Source organism: Amblyomma mixtum, chromosome 7 (genome assembly GCF_055824585.1).
Source record: "Amblyomma mixtum isolate Tamu chromosome 7, ASM5582458v1, whole genome shotgun sequence".
NCBI classification, from domain to species: domain Eukaryota; kingdom Metazoa; phylum Arthropoda; class Arachnida; order Ixodida; family Ixodidae; genus Amblyomma; species Amblyomma mixtum.
The window spans coordinates 151,665,596-151,691,614 of NC_143018.1; the positions used below are offsets into that span (position 1 = coordinate 151,665,596).

General features: G+C 50.4%; 2 protein-coding genes across 2 annotated transcripts in view; one reads left to right on the forward strand and one right to left on the reverse strand.

Annotated features, from left to right (window-relative positions):
• LOC149337871 (lipase member K-like) overlaps positions 1 to 26,019 on the reverse strand; it is a 316,672-nt gene that overhangs the window by 145,686 nt on the left and 144,967 nt on the right. The gene's annotated exons all lie outside the window — the stretch shown is intronic.
• LOC149337873 (uncharacterized) lies at positions 14,728 to 16,143 on the forward strand. Its single transcript, XM_089553657.1, has one exon. It carries the CDS (start codon positions 14,809 to 14,811, stop codon positions 16,141 to 16,143), a length of 1,335 nt encoding a protein of 444 aa, XP_089409783.1. The 5' UTR covers positions 14,728 to 14,808.

Consider the following 26,019-nt stretch of genomic DNA (forward strand, 5'->3'; position numbering starts at 1 on the left):
CGCAGGACAAGGGGATCTGATAAACTATGCCAGTCTTACAGGGAACATATCTTGTCACATGATTGATGTTGCAAGCATCTCTTCTGCGCCCCTCATGCCTTCTTTGAACCGCCGCTCCCACTCTTTCTAGCTTGTTAGGAGCAGAAAACAGAACTTCTACCCCATGCTTGCTCCCCACTTTCTTAATCCGGTGCGACAGCGCGTGGACATACGGCATAACCACTACCTTTCTTCTTCCTTCTTCCGATCCCTTCTGCTGCCCAGACGTGTTTGCAGGCGATTTCAGTGCACGGAGGACTTTGCCTGCACTCGAGACGAGCACTGAATCCGGGAAACCAGGCAAGATTCTTCAAGGATGTGTTGTGGACAAGATGTGCCAGCGGAACGCCTCGCCATAACCAGCGTGTTTTTCGTGATTGGTGTAGGACCACAGACCAGCTTACGGAATTCATGCGGAACTTGGTCCGCCCTTCTCTTCCAAAAGCCAAGAGGAATTTGTCAGCCGGAGGGAAGCTTTTGGTACTGGGAGACTTCGCCGTGGATCCCAAGCATGCAGAAACTTTACGGCTACGACCCAAGTTTTGCCTAGAATCTGGCATGAGAACTGTTGAAAGGTTGGCGCTTGCACGAGATGTGTCTTCCAAAGCCCCAGCTGAAGACAGATCTAAGTGTGAGTCTGAGTGCATTGATGCCGTTTCTAGATGCGCTAGCTCGAAAGGGAAGTTTAAGCAGTTTCGCTCATTAGTCAACTATCTCTGCGATAATCGCTTGCGCACTGTCCAGTCGGATAAAGAAGGCTTTTTCGTACTAATGTCAGAGGACCAGTTTTCTGAGAAGGCCCGGGAAGCGGTTATGAAGAACTTCAAAAGTGTTGCTAGGAATCCTGCCCAGTGCAAGCAGAAGGCGGTGACTTTACTTAAGAAGTTAAAGTTAGAAGGTATAGCTAAGAAAGTGAAGGAAAGTGAACGCTCCGTGCTAGAAATTTTCTTTAGTGCTAAGACGCACAAACCTAACGTTCCTTTCCGGGCAATCATCTCGGAGCGCAATTCATGGCAGTTGGCTGTGTCTACCTATCTGTGTCGTCACTTGTCGTCACTTCGCGTGAAGGATCCGTTTCTCGTACCCAATTCTGAGGCAGTTGCTGAATTCCTCCGAAATGAGAGCCCGGCACAATGCGCTGGTTTTAGCGTGGATGTGGTTGATTTGTTTTATTCTCTTCCGCACTTTCAACTTATCCAGTATGTTCAGCAATGTATTACGGAGGACAACGATGAATGCGTGTTCCAAAATGAGTGTGGAATTACAACGCGATCCTTTTTAGAACTGTTATCTTATTACTTGAGTAACACGTTTGTTGAGTGGGATGGTCAACTTTATATGCAAAAGTCAGGTGTGTGCATAGGTGCCAAGGTAGCACCCGTTCTAAGCAACATTTATCTAAGCCGGGTTGATATGAAAATTGAGAGTGATTTAGCCGGATGCTGCATACGCATTTTCCGTTACGTGGACGATTTCTTAGTGCTAGCTAGGTCCGTGAATCCGCAATTTGTGTCAAATGTCCTTGATGTTTTTGCACGTAATGGGTCGGGACTGACGTTCACACATGAAGTCCCTCTAGAAACAGACTTGCAATTCCTTGATTTAAAGTTGTCTTTCGAACCCAATCATGTCTGTTGGCAGTATTCGCCTAGGAGTGAAAAGCCCCTTTTAAATTACAAGTCCTTTCATTCTAAGATCGTAAAAAGTGGTATTGTTACGGGATGCTTAGGCATGGCAGTGAAGAAATCTTGTGGTCATAAAATGATGTCTAGTCTTTTAGCCCAGGCAAACAGATGTAGGGAAGCTGGTTTCCCGGATTCAGTGCTCGTCTCGAGTGCAGGCAAAGTCCTCCGTGCACTGAAATCGCCTGCAAACACGTCTGGGCAGCAGAAGGGATCGGAAGAAGGAAGAAGAAAGGTAGTGGTTATGCCGTATGTCCACGCGCTGTCGCACCGGATTAAGAAAGTGGGGAGCAAGCATGGGGTAGAAGTTCTGTTTTCTGCTCCTAACAAGCTAGAAAGAGTGGGAGCGGCGGTTCAAAGAAGGCATGAGGGGCGCAGAAGAGATGCTTGCAACATCAATCATGTGACAAGATATGTTCCCTGTAAGACTGGCATAGTTTATCGATCCCCTTGTCCTGCGGCTTAACCTACATCGGCCAGACTGGCCGCTGTATTAACGTGCGGCTCATGGAGCACGCTAATTCTTTAAAAAACAAGGAAACAAACTTAGCAAAGCATTGTTTCGCATGCAAATGCACGCCGTTTTTTGGTGATACTGATGTGTTGTTTCGTCATTCTGACCAGCGCACTAGAGAAATTGCTGAAGCCTTTCACATTAACAGGAAAGATAAAGGGTGCGTGAGTGCGCCATCTGTAACATTATCTGTAAGGGAAATGAAAATGCTACACAGCGGATAGTGGATCTGTGGATACACACGTGCTTGTAAAGCGGTTTTTACCTTTTTTAGTACTATGAGATCGTTGACATTGCGCATGTGCGGTGTTTTTTCATGTGTGTTGTTTTCGTGTGTGTATATTATGACATGTTTCTTCCTAATAAAAAATCAGTTGTAAGTTCAGCGCTGTGTGTGTCTTGTCTCCTTCTTGGTCTGTGTGTGTTTGCGCTGTTGAACCATCACTATGAATCTACACCAACTAGCCCAATCTGCAGTTCTTCTACGAAATATTCCAGGGGCGCTCGCTGCGAACAACTCTCCCAGCCGTTCAGGTCGGACAAAGCCAGCGGGCTGACAAACGCCAGCAAAAAGACTACTCAAAAGGGCCATACGCACCACTCAACAACGGCGATACGGTCAGAATAAAAGACGGCTCGTCATGGACAAGAAAGGCTCGGGTTCTTCGGTCGTCTGGTCAACCAAGGTCATGGCGGAAGACGGGCACCATGATGGGCGTCATGGCGGAAGACGGGCACCTCTTGCGACGCAATCGCGAGCATCTCCTGCCATCCAGAGAATATTTCCGCCTTAGCGGTCCTCATCACGACGACGAAGGTGATTTTCAATAATGCGCTGCCCCTTCCAGGACACAACACTACCCCCATACGCGGCGCAAAATCCGAACAGCACAGCGGGCATTGTGCCGACAATTCCGCAACAAGCGTGAGGATCCATAGCGCACATAGCGCTACACCTCCACTGAACAATCTTTATCATGACGTGTCAAGGAATGAGAAAACCCACAATGAAAGCCACCAATCAGTGAGCACGTTTCACACTCTCGCCCGCTGCCTTCAATCTAAGAAAGCAAAGTCTTTCCTTGATAATGACACCGAAGGATCACTAACACAAGTTTCCAATCCCAATTTTTCTATCACCGCACCTTCCAATATCGCCCTCGGTTTTTTTATCACTATTTTTTCCTAACACTGAACACTCCTCGAACTTAGGCGCACTTGTGACCACGGCAGTGACGAGCCAAATTACCTGGCCCCTCATCTCTAACGTTTCTCTAGTGCTCGCTGAGTCGCTTATTCAGGCACCGGCCTGTATGTCCAATATACAACATGCCACATGAAAGCGGTAACCTGTATACAACGTTATCGGTACAACTTACGAAGGGGTTCTGATGCCGTACAGAGCAGGCGTTCCTATCCTGCCCAGAGGTCCGTGCTCCTATCCGAAAGGTCTGTGCTCCTATCCTGCTCATCGTGACATGTGTCCTTACGCATGCGGGAAAACTTTTCTGGGACTGACATGCAAACTTTAACTCCAATTTTCTCTAAAATCTTTTTTAGGCCGTATGATAGCCTGGGAATATACAGCATTACTTGAATTTTGTTGCGACCTTCCTTTTTATCTGTCAATCTTGAGTTTTTTCTTTGTCCGCGCATGCTTTCTGTTACTGCTACTGCGAGGTACCTCGGGTAGCCCGCTGCCTGAAGGCGAACGATCAACCTGATTACTGAAACTGGTCATTATACATGTGCATGACTTATTTACTGCATTAGACAGGCATGTTTTTACTACTCCTCTTTTAACCAACTTCGTATGTGCCGAGGTAAACGGTAGAGAGCCTTATTCCCTCTAGGCTCATACATCCAGCATAATGACTCGGAGAAACTAGTTTTAAATAAAAACCGGATCATTGTGCTTTCTGCTACATGAAGAAAGCTTCCCTACTCTTCCGAAGAACAACGAAGTAATCATCTACAAAACGGGACGTTTTTATCACCACTTTAATGTCTAGATTAGTGCACTGCACGGGCTCGGGCCGGCCCTAAAGCCCGGGCCCGGACCGGCCCGCGGGCTGGGCCGGGCCGGGACATGATCTGTTTTGCCGGGCCTGGGCCGGGCCCGGGCCTGAAGTTGCGGGCCCGGGCCGGGCTCGGGCTTAAAGCTGTGGACCCGAGCCAGGCTTGGGTCCGTATAGAAACGGTTGGTGTCCGGCTATTCATTCACTATTGCAGAGTGAAGTACACAACTGCGGCATTGGAGCAGCGACACGGATGAGCCATGGGTTATATAGTACGCGCTGAGAAAAAAACTAAGCTTTATTCATTAACTTATTTATTTCCCTATTTCTGCGCCGCGGTGGCTTAGTGGTCAAGGCGCTTGATTACCGCGCCGGGGAACCAGGGTTTGCTCCTAGCCTCGGGGCCGCATTTGTATTTAGGCGGCAAGCATGACCGCCATGTACAGTCTTTGCCAAAAGTATAAACTGCGAGGTTTACTTCTCAGTCGTATACTGAAGTTATTATACCAGCCCTCAAGCTCTAAATCGCTGTGCGGTATAACGAGAACACCTCTACTCACCTTCAAAGTACTTTTTGATCTTTAAGGAAGCCGCGAGGGCTCTATATGCGAACGAGAAGCGAGCCATGCAGCCTGGTTACTTTTGACAAAGACAGTACTTTATAGTGTCATTGCTCGTTGAAGAAACCCAGGTGGTCGAAATGATCCGGAGCACTCTGCTTCGGTGTCACTCAAAGCCTGACTCCCGTTGGGCCCTTAAGCCCGCAAAACATAGCTTTTATTTTATAGCTATATTTCGGCTGCTGACCCGAAAGACGCGGGTTCGATCCCGGCCGCGGAGGTTGAATTTCTTTGGAGGAGAAATTCCAGAGGCCCGTGTACTGTGCGATGTCAGTGCACGTTAAAGAACCCCAGGTGGCCGAAATTTCCGGAGTCCTCCACTACGGCGTCTCTCATAGCCTTAGTCGCTTTGGGACGTTAAACCCTATAAACAAACCAACCAACCTATAGCTATATTTTTCTCATGTGAGAAAATTCACAAACTTTATAAAGCGCGTTTGGTTTTGTTTTTGATCAGCTGAGCGGAACGTCTCGTAAATGAAATAGCCACAAAAGCTCGCGAGAGCGTAAATTTCATCTCATAACAACATCTATCCCTCCTCGCTTCTTGAGCCTGGTTGACATGACAAGTGTTTTGCTTTGTAAGTTATCATGTGGTTCACGCGCTATCTTCTGCTCCACCAGCAAGAGTAAAATTTAACCGGTCTTGATTGGCCACTGATCGTTCGTCATCCAAAACATACTTATACACTATTATAAATGCATTAGGGAAGGACATTAGTTTAGGACGCTTATAGTCTTAAAAACACACACCGTGAAATACGGCATGCCTTTTAGTTTTTCGTTTTTGCTTAAAGGCGACCAGTTCGGCTACGAGTATGAGTTCAACCTGTGAGATTGCGTACGCTAAAAAAGTCCTACTGCTTGCTAGGCAGCTTTAATGTTTATACTTCAGGGGCGGCAAATTATAACTGATTAAAATCATGGGGGAATGCAAAGTAGTCTATTACTCACGTATGCAGCCCTTTTTATTTGGCTCTCGGAACTTCCGAGTTTATCTTTGCGCACCTACACGAGATCATTGTCCAAAAGAGGACCTGGCGAGCACTACTCTTAATCACTTCAGAAGAATGGCCTGAGGGGCGAGTTGGTGCATGATGAAATGAACGGCGGCGCAACAAGGACACTGACAAGAGAGGGGACACCACATGCGCACACTGCCAACTGTTTATTGCATGGAAAGGTGGCATATTTAAACATACAGCTCAGGCATGACACTAATCGCATTATCTCTCCGAACCCAACACGTGGAAAAAAAAACACAGCAACATCAGGATAAAAGAGAAGAACCCTTAACCTCTGCAGAAAAAACTAAAGGATTTTGATAACAGAACTTTGAGCAGGCCATCTCGTAGCAAAAGCAGAGTCAACAATCGTAGCAAAAGCAGTATCAAAGAAGAGAAGCAAAAGCAGTCAAAAAAAGATACAATCGTAGCAAAGGCAGCGTCAAACGTGTAAAGCAAAAGAAGTCAGAATCCGAGAAACAACAAAACGAAAAAAAAAACGAAAAAAAAAACAGTAACAAAGTTAACAACCCGCCTAAAACAAACAACAGTGTTTGACACTGCTTTTGCTACGATTGTTGACTCTGCTTTTGCTACGAGATGGCCTGCTCAAAGTTCTGTTATCAAAATCCTTTAGTTTTTTTCTGCAGAGGTTAAGGGTTCTTGTCTTTCATCCTGATGTTGCTGTTTCTTTTCCACGTGTTGGGTCTGTGCGATAATGCGATGAGTGTCATGCCTGAGCTGTATGTTTAAATATGCCACCTTTCCATGCAATAAACAGTTGGTAGTGTGCGCATGTGGTGTCCCCTCTCTTGTTGTGTTCTTCTTGTTGCGCCGCCGTTCATTTCATTAATCACTTCCTTCTGCGTTAAAAAGAACCAACTTTCTGCGAGCCAAACTGTGGTTTCAGAACCTTTGTCGGCCAGTTTCTTATCGGTCTAGTAGAAGTCTACTTGCTCAGAGTGAGCAGTATACCTCAAGCGTTACTGTGAAACGGGCCGGGCCGGGTCCGGGCTGGGTTCACTCCGGGATTCACGGGCCGGGCCGGGCTCGCTAGAGCGAAAACTTAGCGGGCCTGAGCCGGGCCTGGGCTTGAAGCCGCGGGCCTGGGCCGGGTTCGGGCTGCAGGTCTCGGGCCCGGGCCGGGCTTGGGCCTCATAGTGATGGTTCAACAGCGCAAACACACACAGACCAAGAAGGAGACAAGACACACACAGCGCTGAACTTACAACTGATTTTTATTAGGAAGAAGCATGTCATAATATACACACACGACAACACACATGAAAACAGCGCACATGCGCAATGTCAACAATCTCATATTACTAAAAAAGGTAAAAACCGCTTTAAAAGCACGTGTGTATCCACAGAAGCACTAACCACTGTGTAGCATTTTCATTTCCCTTACAGATAATGTTAGAGATGGCGCACTCACGCACCCTTTATCTTTCCTGTTAATGTGAAAGGCTTCAGCAATTTCTCTAGTGCGCTGGTCAGAATGACGAAACAACACGTCAGTATCACCAAAAAACGGCGTGCATTTGCATGTGAAACAATGTTTTGCTAGGTTTGTTTCCTTGTTCTTTAAAGAATTAGCGTGCTCCATGAGCCGCACGTTAATACAGCGGCCAGTCTGGCCGATGTAGGTTAGGCCGCAGGACAAGGGGATCTGATAAACTACGCCAGTCTTACAGGGAACATATCTTGTCACATGATTGATGTTGCAAGCATCTCTTCTGCGCCCCTCATGCCTTCTTTGAACCGCCGCTCCCACTCTTTCTAGCTTGTTAGGAGCAGAAAACAGAACTTCTACCCCATGCTTGTTCCCCACTTTCTTAATCCGGTGCGACAGCGCGTGGACATACGGCATAACCACTATCTTTCTTCTTCCTTCTTCCGATCCCTTCTGCTGCCCAGACGTGTTTGCAGGCGATTTCAGTGCACGGAGGACTTTGCCTGCACTCGAGACGAGCACTGAATCCGGGCCTCAGATTTAGGCCCGTGCAGTGCTCTAGTCTAGATTACTCTGGATCCTTCTATCTGCGCTCGCAAGAAACAAGTCACTAAGGGCAGGCGCTCTGCACGAACCAATACACACTAACTTTTCTTGCAGGTAGACTTCCCCATTCCATTTAAAGGTGCATTGAAGAGGGATCTGCACTCGTCTTTTTGCCGCGGCAACTCAATCTGCACGTTCCGAGCATTCTTAGACACTTCGATTTATTGCCCTGTGTGGTCGATTTCATTAATGAAATCGAATTAACGTCCGGTTCCCCCCTTTGTTTTTAAAGTCTCCCCGTACGGTGGGCGGAGTCCACAAACGCGTGGAGTGCCTTTCACCCAGTCCCGTGTCGGCTTGCCGCTCTGTCATCGGCGGATTAATACGTAGTAATCCGTAGTAGCAAATAGTCCACGCGTATTTTTGTTTCTGCGGGCTTATTTTCCGGCAACAATATCTGCGAATGAAACTATTTATTCACGGAAACCTAAAATACAAAATAAGGCGAAGGCAAAGCCTCCACGGAGCTGGCTGAAAGGCACTCCACGCGTTGGTCGACGCCGCCCACCGTACGGGAAGAATTCAAAAAATAAAGGCGGGAGCCGGACGTTAATTCGATTTAATTAGGGAAATCGGCCACACTGGGCAATAAGTTGCAGTTTCTAAGAATGCTTGGAACCTGTAGATTAAGTTCCCGCGGCCAAAAGACGAGTTCAGATTTCTCTTCACTGCACCTTTAAAGAAGGTTGACGAGAGGTATAAGGACACTAAATTCAAGAAACCATCAACTGAAATACCGGCTTCATTTTGAAACAATACGACGCCAAATTTATGAATGCAGTCTTCAATGCATTCTAAAAGCTGTTGATGAGGCAAAAAGTAGTACAGGTTCTTTATATCTATTGAAAGAAATTCTACATCTGCACCATGAAGGCTTGTCAGGTAGTCAACAACTCGGTCTCAGATAGATGAATGCAGAGAGAGGGGAAAGGCAGGGATGTGAACCAGAAAGGATTCCGGTTGGCTACCCTGCCCAGGGGAAGGGAATGAGGGCATTAAAGAGGGAAGAGAGAACGAAAGGGAAACACAGTCACACTCTGTCAATCAAGGCAGTCGCTCTCAGAAAACAAAACAGTGCCTTATAAGCCTTGATGGCAGTCGACTGTTGTGGCCACGGACCGATGATTTTCGCCTCTGTGAAAGGGGGAGGATCAAGGCGGTCCAGCGCACAGATTGCGTAGTGCAGATTGCAGGCCTTGAAGGGATGTTTTAGAGTGTTGAAAACTGCCCATTCATGTGCAGATGCCTGACTAATGAATATTACTGCAGCCGGTAAGGCAACTAGTTCTGCACCGGTTGAAGAGGTGAGATAGGTAGTCCTCACCTTCATTATAATAGACCTGGCTGGTACCACCACAGGCCCAGCAGAGCTTGTTGAAGTCACTGAGCCTTCTGGTTAAAATGCAGATAATGCAGTGTCAGTTGTTTGAGAGCAGGCAAAGATAAATCAGGAGCGCGATTACGAGTTTTTGTCTCAATTTTGAGACTCTGACGTCAAAATGACGACACCGCGAGTCGTTGACCGCGGAATCAACCAATTAGCAGCGAGGTTGTGGTGTCTAACAGTAGGGTTCCACCCAGGAAGCATTTAGTTGCGCAATAAGGGACCGTATGCTAAAGTTTTGCTGTAAACACGCCGTTAATGATTTGAAGAATGTTTTATTTCGCGAACAAACTATGTTTCAAATTCAACGACATGAAGCAAAAGAAGAAGCGTCCTCAATTTTGCAATTAAGTTTGCTCTTCAGTCACTTTTGCTGCCACGAGGGTGCTCTGACGCTGGAAAAGCGTCGGTAGCGTCGGCTAGGTGGCGTGAGCTGCCGCCTGATGAGGTCCTAGTCCAGGCTAAAATAAAGCAGTCCTCTGATAAATGGCTGGCTGAAGTTCGCGAGGCAAATAAAGGGGGGCCAAGAAAATTCTGGAACCATATAAGCTGGTTGGGAAAAACAAATCAAAGAAAGCAGGAACAGATTATAGATGCTGAGGGAAAATGTTTGGAGGGAGACGATGCTGTGGACTACATTACGTCATTTATAGCTGCGTCTTTTAGCGACGCCAATGGGGTAATCTCCCCAAGTGAGACGGCAACACAGGACAGCACAAAAGAGAACAGCTTAGAACTGACTAGTCTTAACTGGGAAAAGGCGGAAGCGAATATTCCTAAAACCACATCCGCAGGGATAGACGAAATTCCAATTAAGCTGATTAATGAACTTGGCCCAAGAAGCAAGGACGCGCTGATAAAAGCATTGGAGGCAGTCATAACAAATCAACAAATTCCGCACAGCTGGAGACAGAGTAAAATGAATTTGATTTATAAAGGGAAAGGAGATAAGATGAACATAAAATCCTTCCGTCCGATTACGATAACATCTGTTATGTACAGGCTGGCAATGCAGGCGGTGAAATTAAAAATGCAGTCATGGGTAGAAGGGAATAGGATACTCGGAGAACTTCAGAATGGGTTCAGAAGGGGTAGGCGGTTAGATGATAGCCTGTTCGTGCTAACCCAATGCATAGAAATAGCTAAGGCGGAAAATAGACCTCTGTTTATAGCCTTTCTAGACATAAGCGGTGCATACGATAACGTGAACAGGGAACTCCTGTGGAGCATATTGAAAGATTTAGGTATTGGTGATGAGGTAATTGATTTTCTACAGGAAATCTACCGAGATAATGAAGTTGAAATTACATGGGAAGGGAAAAAAAGTACCACAACTGTAGGGGTGCACAAAGGATTAAGGCAAGGTTGCCCTCTATCACCGCTGCTGTTCATGCTTTACGTGATAAATATGGAAAGAAGGCTAGAAGAAAGTAATCTGGGTTATAATCTATCGTACAGATTAGGCGGAAATGTAGTTCAATTCAATTCAATTCAATTCAATGTTTATTTTCCAACTCTAGGTTGGGGGGCACCTCAGCGAAAAAGCAGTTTCTCACTGCTTGAGAGTGCCGAGGGCCCTCGCATACATCAGCAGGCGACAGTTTTAGCAGGAAGCTGCTTTACATGGAACATATTACAGGCATAAACACAAGCATAAACACAGGTATAAACACAGGTATAAACACAGGTATAAACACAGGTATAAGCACAGGTATAAGCACAGGTATAAACACAGGTATAAACACAGGTATAAACACAGGTATAAACACAGGTATAAACACAGGTATAAAGAATAGATATGTGGTTACCGAAATAACAGTGCAACCTGATGGTATTACCAGAGGGATACAATCAAAGCATCAAAAGGATTGTTTCAACGTTTCATGAAATATTCGCGAACTTGTCTCCGAGTAAAAGTAGTGAAATCAGCACGCAGTTTTTCATGTTTATTCAGCACAAAGGGAACCTGGTATGTAAGTGATTGAAGTAAGTATCCCGTGCGACGATGTGGTAGAAACCACATATCTGAAGCACGGGTTCGGGGATCACTTCTTTGACTAGTTAAGCAAGAAGAAGCGGTTAAAAATGCTTTAAAATCTTCACTTGAAAAGAACAACGAGTAGACTAAGCGGAATTCAAAGACAGTCATCACATTGATAATGCCAAAATCTGCAAATAACTGGCCGGTTGCATGTAGTCGTGGGAGATTGCCAATGTAGCGCAAAGCTTTCTTTTGCAAACGATGAAGAATGCACAGATTCTTAAGGCTCGTTGTAGCCCACACAAGTGTACAGTAATTAATTCTAGAAGCAAAAAGAGCGTGGTAAACTTGGAGTCTGGCTTTCACTGGTAAGAGATGCCGGCATCGTGATAATGCACCTGCTGCTGCTGATAGGTGTTTTGATAATGATTCGATATGACTAGTCCATGTCATATCAGCGGAGAAGGTTACACCCAATATTTTAAGTTTATCAACTAATGTTATCACTTCAGGACCAAGTACAAGAGGGTGGTTTATATCCACATGTTTGTTTCTGGCTTTGAACAGTACACCTTTAGTTTTAGTTGTATTAATTTTTAGTCCATTAAGATTGGACCAATCCCAAATTTTCAGCAATTCAGATTGAGCTTCCGCTAGAACTGCACTAATATGTTTACCAGAAACAAACATGCTCATATCATCAGCATAAAGCACAAATGATGCAGTATTTCTATTTTCAACAGCGTCATTAATATATACATTGAACAAAAACGGCCCCAGAACACTACCTTGAGGTACGCCGGAGGTAACTGTTTGAAAAGACGAGCAGATATTGTCAATAGAAACACACTGTTGGCGGTCACATAAGTAAGATTCAAGCAACGAATGACATACACCACGTAAGCCATATGCAAACAGTTTGTGTAATAATATTTGATGATTTAGACGGTCGAAAGCTTTGCTATAGTCAATAAATATGCCGAGTGTAAGGTAGTTGTTGTCAATGTTGTTAATTATAAGTTCTTTCATTGTAAGTAAAGCCGTTTCAGTACACCTGCCTTTCCGGAAACCGTGCTGGCAGTCGGTTAGCAAGCTATGCTTCAAGAAAAAGATGTTAATACGTGCAAATATTAGTTTTTCTAGTCCTTTTGAAAATACAGGAAGTATAGATATCGGTCGATAGTTATTAATATCATTCTTTTCGCCCCCCTTATGTATAACAGATACTCTTGCTTTCTTCATAGCGGTTGGAAAACAGCCTGATTCAAGCACTAAGTTAAATATATACGATAAATAGGGTGCGATGATATCAATAACGTATTTAACCGGCTTTATTTGCAAGTCGTCAGCATCTTTGGCATTACTGTTATGTAAGTTCAGAAATGTGGAACAAATTTCTGCCTCATCGGTTGGCTGAAGAAAAAGAGTGTCACTGCAGCGAGATGGAAAGGTGAAATCTGCTTCCAGGCTATCTTGTGTATTTGTCAAGTTGACAAAATGAGTATTAAAGTGTTCCGCTAAGTCAACACCGGAGAGGTTTGTATTGCTTAGAAATTCTGCCGCTGAAAACCTTGGATTTCGGCCCTTCAACACCATGTTTATAACATTCCATGCCTTATGAGGACGACTCTTTAACGTATTTGTAAAAAGGTTATTATAATACAATTTCTTCGCTTTCCTTAGCTCCGCATTTAACTTATTTCTGCATTTCTTGAATTTTAAGAAAGCAGATGGCTCTCTGGTGTCCAGGAATTTTTTGAAAAGTTTGTTTTTCTTCTTTATCATTTTCAGATGGTCGGGCCCAACCCAAGGCTTTCTTATACTTCCATTCGATTTCACTCGTCTATATGGAAAGCAGGTGTCATAGTAACGGCGAAAAATAGAGAGGAATGCATTGTAGGCATCGTTCGCATTTGTTTTCTCATATACAAGAGACCAGTCACCGTCTGAAACACACGCGCGAAAAGAATCCATGTTTGCTGTCGATAGGCACCGAGAGATTATTTGAGCAGCGAGTTGAGAGTTGAGCAGCGACTCCCGGGTTTAATGTATGCGGACGATATTGTACTGTTAGCAGATAGCCAGGAAGATTTACAAACTTTGGTTAATTGCTGTGGAGACGAAGGAGACGCTCTAGGATTCAGTTTTAGCGCAACTAAATCAGGTGTGATGATTTTTAACGATACAACTGATCAAGTGCTTACAATACAAGGCCACGAAATACCCAAAGTGGCCGAATACAAATACCTCGAGATATGGCTAAACGAAGGGCAGATATACACGGAAAAGCATGAACAGGCTCTTAGGGCAAAAGGACGAAGAGACGCCGGGATAATGAAACATAGGGCATTATGGGGGTACAACAAATATGAAGTACTAAGAGGTATTTGGAAAGGAATAATGGTGCCGGGACTTACTTTCGGCAATGCGGTTCTGTGCTTAAGGGCAGAAGTTCAGTCGAGATTAGACGTAAATCAGAGAGCTGTTGGAAGATTAGCACTAGGTGCCCACGGCAAAACCACAAACGAGGCAGTACAAGGGGATATGGGCTGGGCATCGTTCGAGGCACGGGAAGCTAAGAGTAAAATACTATATGAAGAACGCCTGAGGAAATTGGACGATAACAGATGGGCAGCTAAGGTATTTAAATATTTATATAGAAAGAACGTTGACTCACAGTGGCGGAAAAGAACTAGAAAACTAACCAGTAAGTATGCCGGTCATGAGGACGGAGAAAGAAAGAGCATTGAACGTGTGGGGATACACATGAATCCCCTGCCCCATTGTAACGGCCGCGCGTAATTATCACGCGATGCTATGCGCGCGCCGTTCGGAAGGTTTGCGAGGGAGGGCACTCACGCCGCCCCCGCTTCCTTTCTCGCCCCGCCGCGACGCCGCGGCAGGGACTTTCCCTCTTTCTCCTTTCACAACGGAGAGACCTCCTCTCCACAGCCCGGGAAGAAGGCGCGATTCTCCCGAGGCTCGCTCGTCTTCTGGCGGGAGCCGTGCACACGCACGGATCGGAGATCTGCCACGGAGACCGCTGCCCTTATCGCCCGGCCACCGTGTGTGACTTGACCGCCGCGGGCCGTGAGCGAGGAACCACGCGAGGTGAGCGGAACCTACTTCCCCCACATTTTTGCGTGCGTTCTGCCCTTTGTGTTTTCCACCCCCGTACGCGAGCGGAACATCCTCGCTCGTTACGGCGGTTGTATTGTTGCTGCTGCATTGTATTGCTCGGGAGCAATAAACGCTCCTCCGAGTAGCATACTCGTGTTTGTCCCCTCTGGCCCGAACCCGCCGTGGTTGCGACTCACCGCACCGCGGGTTGGGGGTCACAGCTCTGACTGCTAGGGCTGGCACGCTGGTGCTAGAGAGCGACAACTGCTTCTAGCCCTTTGAGCGTTACCACAAGAATAGACCCCCATATTCTTGGCGCCCAACGTGGGGCCAGAGGTGTGACAAACCGAGTGTCTGTGTGAGCGACTGCCGACACACAGACTAGCCATGGCGGCGAGCGGGATTGACATCCAGTCCCTGCTGTGGTTGTCCAATACGGCTTCTCAGCAGCAACATCTTGGCACGGCAGTAACAACTACTGCAGGTGTGTTCCCAGAGGCTGACGCTAGCCCCTGTGATCTTATATCGTTTGAGCCGAGCGGTGATTCACACGACACACCGGCTCAGACGAGCGGCGACGCTAGGCACTTCTCGCCAAGCGCTATGCCGCCAGGTAGGGAGAGCATGGCGCGACACGTGCAATCTTGCTCATCCCACCTGGGCCCTCAGCCAGAACTACCTGGCCAGGCCCAAGAGGCTGTGTTGCGCAACGCCTTGCGCCTCATAGAGAGCCTCACGGGTATCGTGCAGAACAACCTGCAAACACCCGCTCCAGCGGCGAGTCCGAGGCTAAGGGTGGACCTTCCCAGCTACGGTGGCTACCATGATCTTGTCAGTGCCAACGAGTACCTTGAGCGCATGCTGACCTACCAGCAGGCGACAGGGCTTTCCGATGGCGAGATTCTGGCGCGTGTCGTGCCAATCTCACTGACTGATCAGGCTGCCCGCTGGTTCCGCCTTACTGGCCATCGGTCTCGCACGATGGAGGAGTTCCGAGCGAGGTTTCGCGAGGAGTTCTTGCCCGCAGATTACGAGCGTCGTCTGCGGCGCGAGTTGGAGCTGCGTACTCAGCATCCGGACGAATCGTTGCTTGAGTACGTGAGGGCGATGGACGAACTCTATCGTTTTGCAGACCCCTCAGCTTCGAACGGCGAGAAGGTAGAGCGTGTTACGCGACAAGCGCACCCTACCTTCGCAGCCTACCTACGAGGCGTACCGTTCAGGGACTTGGACGAACTCGCCTCGGCAGCCAAGCGCATACAGGCGGACATACTCGCCTCCCGCGCGTATCGGCCACCCCCGCCAGCGTCGCAGGCACTTGAGCCGCGATGCGCCTGGAACGGAGACACTTTTCGAAACCGTTCCCGGGGAGCCGAAATGGTTGCGTTCAGTGACGGGCAATTGAGAGACGGTTGGGAACTATCAGACCGAGCTCTCGACCCGTACACGTATGCTATGCGGTCAGCACACGCTGCGCGTGGCCAAGGTATGCAGAATCGGGACCGACATACCGACCCGAGGACGCTAGACCAAAGGGCAACTGCGACGGTAGGCCCGGCAGGGAGGAACGGTCAGCCGGCGCGAGGCGACAACTGCCCCGCCCGGCAATGGCCGAATACCCTCTGCTACCGGTGCAACCAACGAGGGCACTACGCCCGGGAGTGCAGACGCCCCGTGAACCGAGAGCACGCGCTTTCGGGAAACGAACGCAGCCGCCGGTGAGCAACCCTTCGCAGCCGGCGGCGTCAACAGCGGTGCTCAGTGAGTCACACGAACTCCTAGCTCCGTTGGCTTGTCGTTTGGAACCACCCAGCGACACGCCAGTACCGCTTATTGAGCTTACAGTGGCACAACGTAAGTTCATGGCATTGCTAGACACAGGAGCGAGCGCATCCCTGTTTGGCGACGAGGTATGTGAGCATCTCCGTCGGAACGGACTCCGACTGCGAGCGAGCAACCTCACGTTCCGATTAGCCAGCGGCATTGCACACGCGAGCGGTGCCGCGCGGCTTGTGGTGCGGTGGGAGAAAAGAGTGAGGCGCCAGCGCTTCGCTCACCTCCCCGGCCTATCGGTTCCAATTATTCTTGGTAGAGACTTCCTCGCCAAGACGGGCATTGTTATTGACGTCTGCAACGGAGGATATAGGGAGCGAGCATGTGGCACCCTGAAACCTTTCGTTCAACCCCAAAAAGCGTCGAGAGCACATTCGCTTTCCGATGCTTCGCGCGCAGACGTACGCAACGATCGCCCGAAAAAGAGCCTCGAAACGCCTTCGGCCCGGCTGAACCACCAGCCTGTCGACCGCGTCGAGAGGAAAAGCGCGGGAGGGAACCTCCCTCCTCCCGCGCGACCCCCTGTCCCCCCTGCGGTTGCACTCTGTGCCGCGGCGGCATGCAGGCCTCCCCACCCGCTGCTGGACAACTCAGACAGCTTGTCGGGGGAGGAAAAAGCGCGTTTGTCTCTGCTCCTAAACGAGTACGACGCCGTATTCACGGAGCGGCCTGGCTGCACTACGCTGGTTAGGCACAAAATTGAGACAGGCGACGCTGTTCCATGGAAGTGCAATCCTCGGCCAGTCAGCTTGGCTAAGAGGAAAGCGCTCGATAACGCACTGGACGAGCTTCTCGATACAGGCGTTGTGGAACGATCAAACAGCCCCTGGGGGTTTCCAGTGGTGCTGGTGCCCAAAAAGGATGGAACAACCCGCCTTTGTGTGGACTATCGACGCCTGAACGAGGTGACACGGAAGGACGCATACCCACTTCCGAGCATTCCCTCGATAGTGTCCAATGTTGGTGGAGCGAAGTACTTCACTACGCTCGATGCTAGCAGAGGATACTTTCAGGTGGAGATGACCCCCAGTGATCGAGAGAAAACTGCCTTCACTTGTCACAGGGGACTTTTCCAGTTTACCCGAATGCCGTTCGGCCTGGTCGGCGCGCCCGCGACGTACCAGCGTCTGATGGACCGTGTCCTAGGCGATGCAAGGTGGCACCACGCTCTTGCTTACCTGGATGACATTGTCGTGTATTCGGAAACCTTTGATGAGCACTTACGCCATCTCAGGGATGTACTGGAAAGGCTGAGGTCTGCGGGAATCACTCTGAACCCGAACAAGACCCAGATAGCGGAGACCCGAATAACACTGTTGGGGTTTACGCTAGACAAAGGACGCCTTCTGCCGTGCGAAGACAAGCTGCGGGCTATTTTGCAGTTCCCGTCGCCGGCAGACATAGGCGGACTAAGACGCTTTCTGGGGCTGATGAACTTTTATCGACAGTTTATCCCAGATTGCGCAGCTCTGCAAGCCCCCTTAACAGCGCTGTTAAGGAAAGGTGTGAAGTGGCATTGGGGACCCGAGCAAGAGGCGGCACTACGCCATCTCACTTGCGCGCTCGCGGAAACCACAGAGCTAAGGCTGCCTGACCTGAACAGGGAATTTGTGATCCACACGGACGCTTGTGACCTGGGCTTAGGAGCAGTCCTGCTTCAAGAGCACGGAGGTAGCCTGAGACCGGTGGCGTTCGCCAGCCGCTCATTAACTCCCGCAGAGAGAAACTATTCCGTGACAGAAAAAGAATGTCTCGCGATTATCTTCGCTCTGCGGAAGTTCGACTACTATGTCGATGGAGTCGCTTTCGTGATTGAGACTGATCACATGGCACTCACTTGGCTGAGACGCCTAGGCGAGCCGTCCGGACGCCTAGCGCGATGGGCGCTACTCCTCCAGCGTTACGACTTTACCGTGCGCTACAGGAGGGGCAAGAACAACGTGGTGGCGGACGCACTTTCGCGCGCGCCCGTTGACGGCTTGGGAAGTAACAACACTGCCCACTCCGCCGCGCCCGACAGCCAGAGCAGCGCGACTGCCGCGCAGCTCACACAACGCCCCGAGGGAAGGGACACCCCGCCTTCCCAGGGCGAAAGCGTGAACCACTTTGAAGGCATCAGTTCAGTGGTGAGCGTTTTCAGCAGAAGGGAGCTGTTGGAGGCACAGCGGGAGGATCCATTTTGTCGAAAAGTGTTCGACGGGCTCAGGGAGCCGGGCGGCGCGGCCGCGGCGCACATGGAGGCAACTGGTATTGTTGTCCGTGCGGGGCGCTCGAACACAGCTGGTAATGCTGTGAGCGCGATGGATTCCTATCTGCTCGACTCCGATGGCATCCTGCTGAGATATATCCCCTCCGAGAAGGATACACACGAGTCCTTCAAGGTGGTGATTCCACGCACGCTGAGAGGAGCACTTTTACGCTACTTTCATGACACGTGCATCGCTGGGCATGCGAGTGGCCCTAAGACTTACCTCAAGTTGTGCCGCCTCGCTACCTGGCCTGGCATGAAGCGGGATGCGATACGCTACGCCCGCTCGTGCGACGTGTGCCAAAGGGTCAAGCCACGTGGTGGACGCCCACCTGGGCTCATGCAGCCGATCAATAGCCAGGGTCCTTGGCAAATTGCGGCTTGTGACGTCATGGGACCTTACCCCAGGACTCCGAGTGGAAACCAATATCTGCTCGTTGTCACAGACCATTTCAGCAAATGGGTGGAACTGTTCCCACTTCGAAAGCTGACGGCACGCGTAATCATGGGGAAGCTGATCGAGGTGTTCACACGATTCGGCTACCCCGGGCAGTTGATAACGGACAATGCATCGTACTTCACTGCCAAACTTTTCGTGGACTCCTGTGCGGCCCTTGGCATTAAGCACAGGAGAACAACCACGTACCACGCCCAGGCGAATCCCACGGAACGCGTGAACCGCAACATCAAGCACATGCTCGTTGCATTTGCGGAGACGCACATCGACTGGGACACCTGTCTCCCCGAGATTGGGTTTGCTCTCAGGTCGACCGTGAACCGCTCGACTGGGTACACACCTGCCGCTCTCAACCTTGGCAGGGAGCTGCCGAACCCGTTAGAACTTACTCTACAGGTTCGCAGCAACACCCCGATTGCTTGGTCGGCACGCGCTGACTATGCGACCGGGCTGCGCGCGAGGATGACGGAGGCTTTGGACAAAGCACGCCGGAATCTGAGCACTGCTCGGGCCCAGCAGAAAGCGCAGTATGACCGCTCTCACCGGGAAGTTCACTACAAACCGGGTGACCTGGTGTTGAGACGCAGTCACGTTCTGAGCGATGCCAGTAAGCGGTTTTCTGCTTCTCTGGCGCCGAAATGGACGGGACCATACGTAGTTCGGGAGAAACTTTCCTCTCTCGTCTACAGGCTGGCGGACTTGACGCTAAGACCGACCGGCGGGCCAGTGCATGTCTGTGATCTCAAACCCTACTTTGACAGAGGGAACGAGTGGCCTGAGGAGAACACCCTCCCCCGCCAGCAGGCAGCCGCACCGAGACGCAAGGCTCGACAACAGAGCCCGGCGCCTCGTTACAACTTGCGCCCACGGCAGAAACAACTCTGAACAACGCGCAGGGAGTAATTTCTCCTGCTTAATATGGACGGAACACCCCTTCCATATTTCGCACGTTGGCTTCCGGAGCAAGCACACGCTTTCTCTTCGGAAAAGACCGAGCGGGGTTAGCCTAACTGAAAGAAAAAAAAAATGTGGGTAAATCGTTAAAAGTAACAAAAAGAAAAGACGGCTTTGCAGCCGCAGGCCAGCTTTCACAGCGTGCCCAGAGGAGAGCCAGCGGACGCCGCAACGACCGTTGCTGCTTCGAACACCGAGAGCCAGGCCGATTGGAGGGCGGCCGCATTCCGGAGCCAAGAGCCCGCTGTCGCCACCAAGTTGCGCAGAAGAAGAACAGCTTCCGGTCGGCCGCGGGACGAGCGAGCGGGAATTCGGGGAAACCGGCGCCTTTGTCTAACACAGCGAAAACGGCGGCGGAGAGGCCGCCTGAGAGCCCCGGACTCCCCGGCTACGGCTTCACCCGCAAGAGCGCTCCGACACCCCGCTGCGCGGGCCATCGCGGGTCCTGGAGACAGGAGGAGGCGGCAGCGGAACATGGCCTCTGTTCCGCCGGAGTTCTGGGCCGAAGGTCGCAGGGATGGAAAGGAGGTGAGCCTACCGCAAGCGGTTCGACCAAGTGAGAGGGTCCAGTGGGCCATCGCGGCGGACTGCCCTAGTAAATCAAGTGTCAGAAGAAAGAGAGTACGGGTCCGACAAGGGGAAAGGGCGCGGCCTGCAAGCCTGGGGGATCTGCACTCGTCATCGGAACACCGAACTATTCGCAGTCAATTTCCGTGGTTCCGCATCGTCGAAAGGAAAAAAGTCATGCAGACTCAGAGAACCTTTTCCGGCGGCCAGAAGAGGCGGCCGCACCCACGGCATCCGAGTCCTAATACCAGTGGACCAGCAGGCAAGAAGCAGCACGGCAATTATTTCAAGCACCAACCCGCACGCCCCGGGGCCACTACATCTACGGGTTCGGGGCCCACCGCACAACCGGGCACGGCGGAGGTGGTGAAGTCGCCGGAGAAGCGTTCGGTGGCAACCTGGACGTACCACAGCGGCACTGAGGCGCCGGTTTCATACTTTTCTGCGGCACCATGGAAGCGGCAGGAGCGGACCCACAGGGGAAAGAAAACTGATCGTCTGCTGGCCCGTTTTCAGGGACGCACCGTGGATGACGAGGACCTTCGCGCCAACGGTGCCTCACTGCCTCCGGCGCCCGGCTCCGTGTTTTGCGTATGCGGTGGTCTGCTGCTGGCGGACTCCCATTCCAAGTCCAAGCTGCACAGAGGTCGTATCGACCGGCACCAGAGGGAATCCGCTGCGCAGGTAACAGCACCGGCGCCCCAATTGACTGCGGCCGTGAAGGAAGTAATCCGGCGAGTCGGCCAGGACCCGGCCTATGCACAGTGGCTGCTGACCGTGGCGCGCGCCGGTCCGGAGCCGTCGGCGTCGCTGCTCGTTAATTTGGACGGCAGCGGGGTTACGGAGGAGGCTACCGGCTGCGGCGTTCCCATTCAACCCTCGTCTTCGGGGCCAAGCCCGTCCCAGCTGTCCCCGACTGCGCCGGCCTGGACACCTTCTTCGGCATCGACGGCGTCGTCGGCAGACCCTTTAATGGATTTCGAAGATTTGATGGCGGACTAGGGAGCCCCTCTCGGCGCCAGTGACCATGGCCTTCGACGACGGCGCCAGTGGCTGTGAGCCGACTTTTGTTAATTGGTTTTTTTTGTTAAAGTTAAACGGCGTTTCGCCGGCCCCACTCGGTATACCCTTTTTGTGAACGCGGTCTCTTCTTGGCCATAGGGCAGTTTTAAGGAGGGGGGGGATGTGGGGATACACATGAATCCCCTGCCCCATTGTAACGGCCGCGCGTAATTATCACGCGATGCTATGCGCGCGCCGTTCGGAAGGTTTGCGAGGGAGGGCACTCACGCCGCCCCCGCTTCCTTTCTCGCCCCGCCGCGACGCCGCGGCAGGGACTTTCCCTCTTTCTCCTTTCACAACGGAGAGACCTCCTCTCCACAGCCCGGGAAGAAGGCGCGATTCTCCCGAGGCTCGCTCGTCTTCTGGCGGGAGCCGTGCACACGCACGGATCGGAGATCTGCCACGGAGACCGCTGCCCTTATCGCCCGGCCACCGTGTGTGACTTGACCGCCGCGGGCCGTGAGCGAGGAACCACGCGAGGTGAGCGGAACCTACTTCCCCCACATTTTTGCGTGCGTTCTGCCCTTTGTGTTTTCCACCCCCGTACGCGAGCGGAACATCCTCGCTCGTTACGGCGGTTGTATTGTTGCTGCTGCATTGTATTGCTCGGGAGCAATAAACGCTCCTCCGAGTAGCATACTCGTGTTTGTCCCCTCTGGCCCGAACCCGCCGTGGTTGCGACTCACCGCACCGCGGGTTGGGGGTCACAGCTCTGACTGCTAGGGCTGGCACGCTGGTGCTAGAGAGCGACAACTGCTTCTAGCCCTTTGAGCGTTACCACAAGAATAGACCCCCATAAACGACAGGTTAAAAACGCGGAAGTTAAAAATTGGATGAATTCAATGGAAAAGAAACATAGTGTAGAACTATATCGATTCTGGAAAAGGCAGATCAGGAAAGAATTTTTCTATGATAACTCAAGAGGCAGTGCCCTACTTTTTGAAGCCAGATCAGGGTGTCTGAGAACGCGCAGCTACAAAAAGAAATTTAACGAAGAAGATGACACATGTGCAGTGTGTGGTAGATCTGTGGAAACAATTGAACACCTCATAATCAAATGTGATGGTATCCATCCGGATGTCGATGCAGGCACAGTCACTCTTTCTGAGGCCCTAGGGTTTAAAGATAACAATGGTCATGTAAATAAATCTGCAGTGGAAGTCAGCAAAAAGCGATTGGAGGATTGGTGGCTGAAAATCAGAGATGTGGCATAAGGTTAGAATAGTAGGAAACCGTAGGCAAAGTTGATGGAGAATCTTAATGAGAATTGCCATCACAGTAAACAAAAAAAAAATAATAAATAAAGAAAAGCTGAGCATGGTGGCAATTGCCACCACCCCGTTTCAAAGGGGGCGCTCCTATCCATCCATCCATCCATCCATCCTTCAAAGGATTCAGCCTTATCCCTCCACGCACACACTCATCGTAAACATGGCAGCCAGAAAAAAATCAGCTGATTGACGGCTGTCCTTTTTTTTTACACACTACATAGAATCAAGGTACTGTGCGGACGTCTAAAGTCCGCGGAAAAATCTATTTAAAGGCAGTGATTGCTACGGGTCTGCCGAGATCAATTTGCAAGGAGCGCTTGGCTCGAAAACCGGCGAAGGCAGCTTTAAGGCAAGTTCGCACTGGCGAGTTGCAAACGTCGCGCTAGTATTCTAGGCGACCGATTTCGGTCAATTAGTTACGGTTCGCCAAGCACATGTAAAGCGGGGAGGGAGCGTAACAAATCGATTTCAGCCTGTCGCGCGACCTCCGCGACTCGCCAGTGTGAACTCACCTAGTCTGCTATCGATGGCAAAAGTGCTCCAAGGGCGTTGCGTGATTATATTTATTTTTGTTCAGAAAATACCCGGCGACCATGAATAATCACACTGCAGCAACTGCCGACATACGGAAGCAGACCGGTGCAGCTGCTGGGAGCTTGCAATCTCACTGAGGGAATTAAAAGCCGGCACGCCCGGTCACTGCGGCAACAATCACTCTTCCGCCTCGTAACCAACTCATGCCGCCCGCTTCGAATTAAGCACTTGATATTCGTGTTGGTGTTGTTGCCGTGCCGTTCGGATGATACTCGGATGACTCCGCCGGGGATACTGCGGTGGCGAATGTTTATGCGAAGGAAGTCCTCCTTCGCCGCCGCCTTGTCTTAGGGGTCTCGCCGAAAAGCGCGCACCTTCTGCGACTTAACTTTGACAGTGGTCTCCGCAACTCACCGCAAACACTTGCTCACAGTCGGTTGGGCTACGCCGACGTTTACTTCATTTCCTACGGTGTCTTGAAACCCACCGGCGGCGAAGGCGCGCACAGGCACTTGCCGCTCCACTGACCGCGCACTCACCCGCACACCTCCAAGTTCAACGGCGAGTTCTTCGCACAGCCATTATGCTCCTTCCTATGTCAAAACGTCGAAACAACTCGTCCGGCACGTCAAAACCGTCTTCATGCACCCTCTTACACCGTTGTTCGCGCGGCCGCCGGCCATATAAACAACCGCCATTTTCTGTCTCAAGCGGTTTGAGACCACTCGTTCCAATCCTGAAAAATCGTCTCAATCGGCTCGCATAATTAGGTGAGCAACGTCAACACTTCTGCGCGTTTATGACGTCGGCCGGTGACGCAAAAAACCAATATGGCCGCTGGTCACGACCGACCAATAAGAACGGGGCAAATGAGACACTTTTTGAGACACTTTCCGATTGAGACGATTTTGAGCGACTCGTAATCGCGCCCCAGATGTCTTAGTAATTCCCGGAATAGAGAGGTGCACCCGAGGTTCATGGAGACTCTGTATGGGAGAACATGATCTTGATGCATGGGCGAACTGCTAAGGAAGATAGACACGATGAGCTTGAATTACTTTTGCAAATGTAGTATGTGGTCTGAGCACGGGGAGAGCTGCAAGATTACGACTCGGTACTCGCGTGAGGTGCCGAATGTGTGTTCTCATTGTTTCAACAGCAATGTATGAAGTAACAGGACGCTCCCCAGCGACAAGAATAGTGGCTGCCGTTCAGGCACATTTAGGTAGTCCTAGACAGATTCGTAGAGCCTCCGCTTGAACACTTTTAAGTGTCTGATGGTTTGTATTTCTAATATTGTTTAAAATAGGAAAGCTATACCGCATGTATCCCAGGAACAGCGAACGGTACAGTTGAAGCATCGAGCGCACAGATGCGCCCCAGGACTTTCCCCCGAGGAAGGAGAGAATATTGCCACGTATCATTGTAGTGTCCGTACCTTCGCGCAAGGCCGCAGGAAAGGGGTGTTATCGTTTTTGTTCGTGACGCGAGAAGCGACCGGACTAATCTCGATTGATCACAACCATGCCGAGCTGCATCTATGTTTCCAGATTACTCTAGATGATCTTGACCTGTTATCTGGAAGTTTCCTTGCCGGCTTTAAATTGAACGATGCCGCGAGCAGCGGGCATTCGTAGCTCAACGACTGACGAGCACGTTTGTTGCTTACGCCGCCGCCGAGTGATTCAGTTCTTTTGCGGGCCCAAGTCAGCCCAAATAAAGAGCTTCGTTTCCAAATCTTGTTGGTGTCCTACTGACCGCTGTACTGGCGTCACTCACTACAACGTAACAATATCAACAACGGCTGTCAGTTTCTTTCGCATGTCGTAGAGATGCGGAGTCCACGAGAGGTTCCTATCGATGATAATGCCACGGAAGCGGTGGATTCTCTCATAGGGAATGGCGTTGCCATTAACATAGATGGGGTAACTTGTCATTTTTTTTCGCGTGAACGCCACGAGGGAACATTTCTCGGTCGAAATATCTAGGCCCTGCTTACGAAGGTACAACGTCAGTATCGTTGCCGCCTTTTGTAGTCTCGCACGACCTTGGGTACGGGTCACGCTGCAAGCCACCTCCGGTCCATGACTCCTCGACCGACGATGGGTTCGTACCCGTCGTTAGTAAGAAGGCCAAGCGCAACTCGGTCTGAGGTTCTGATTAAAAATGGGTTGTCAGGTTTCAACAGCTTTCGCATAGTTTGCAAAAACAGGCTGACTTCCTTCTGGTTTGGTTTCGTTCGTTGGGATTTAACGTCCCAAAGCGACTGAAGCTATGAGAGACATCCGTAGTGAAGGGCTCCGGAAATTTCGACCACCTGGGGTTCTTTAACGTGCACTGACATCGCACAGCACACGGGCCTCTAGAATTTCGCCTTCAAGAAATTCAGCCGCCGCGGCCGGGATCGAACCCGCGTCTTTCGGGTCAGCAGCCGAGCGCCGTAACCACTGAGCCACCGCGGCAGGGCGACTTCCTTCTGCCACGAGTAACGTTCAGAGACGATGACCATAAAATGCGCCTCTGGCTTGTGGGTCTTGACTGAGAAAAACATCTCAGGTGCATTTTTTCCTGAATTCGTGATTTCTTTCAATGGATATAAAGAACCTGCACCACTCTATGCGTCATCAGCAGCTTATAGAATGCATTGAAGGCTGCATTCATAAATTTGGCGC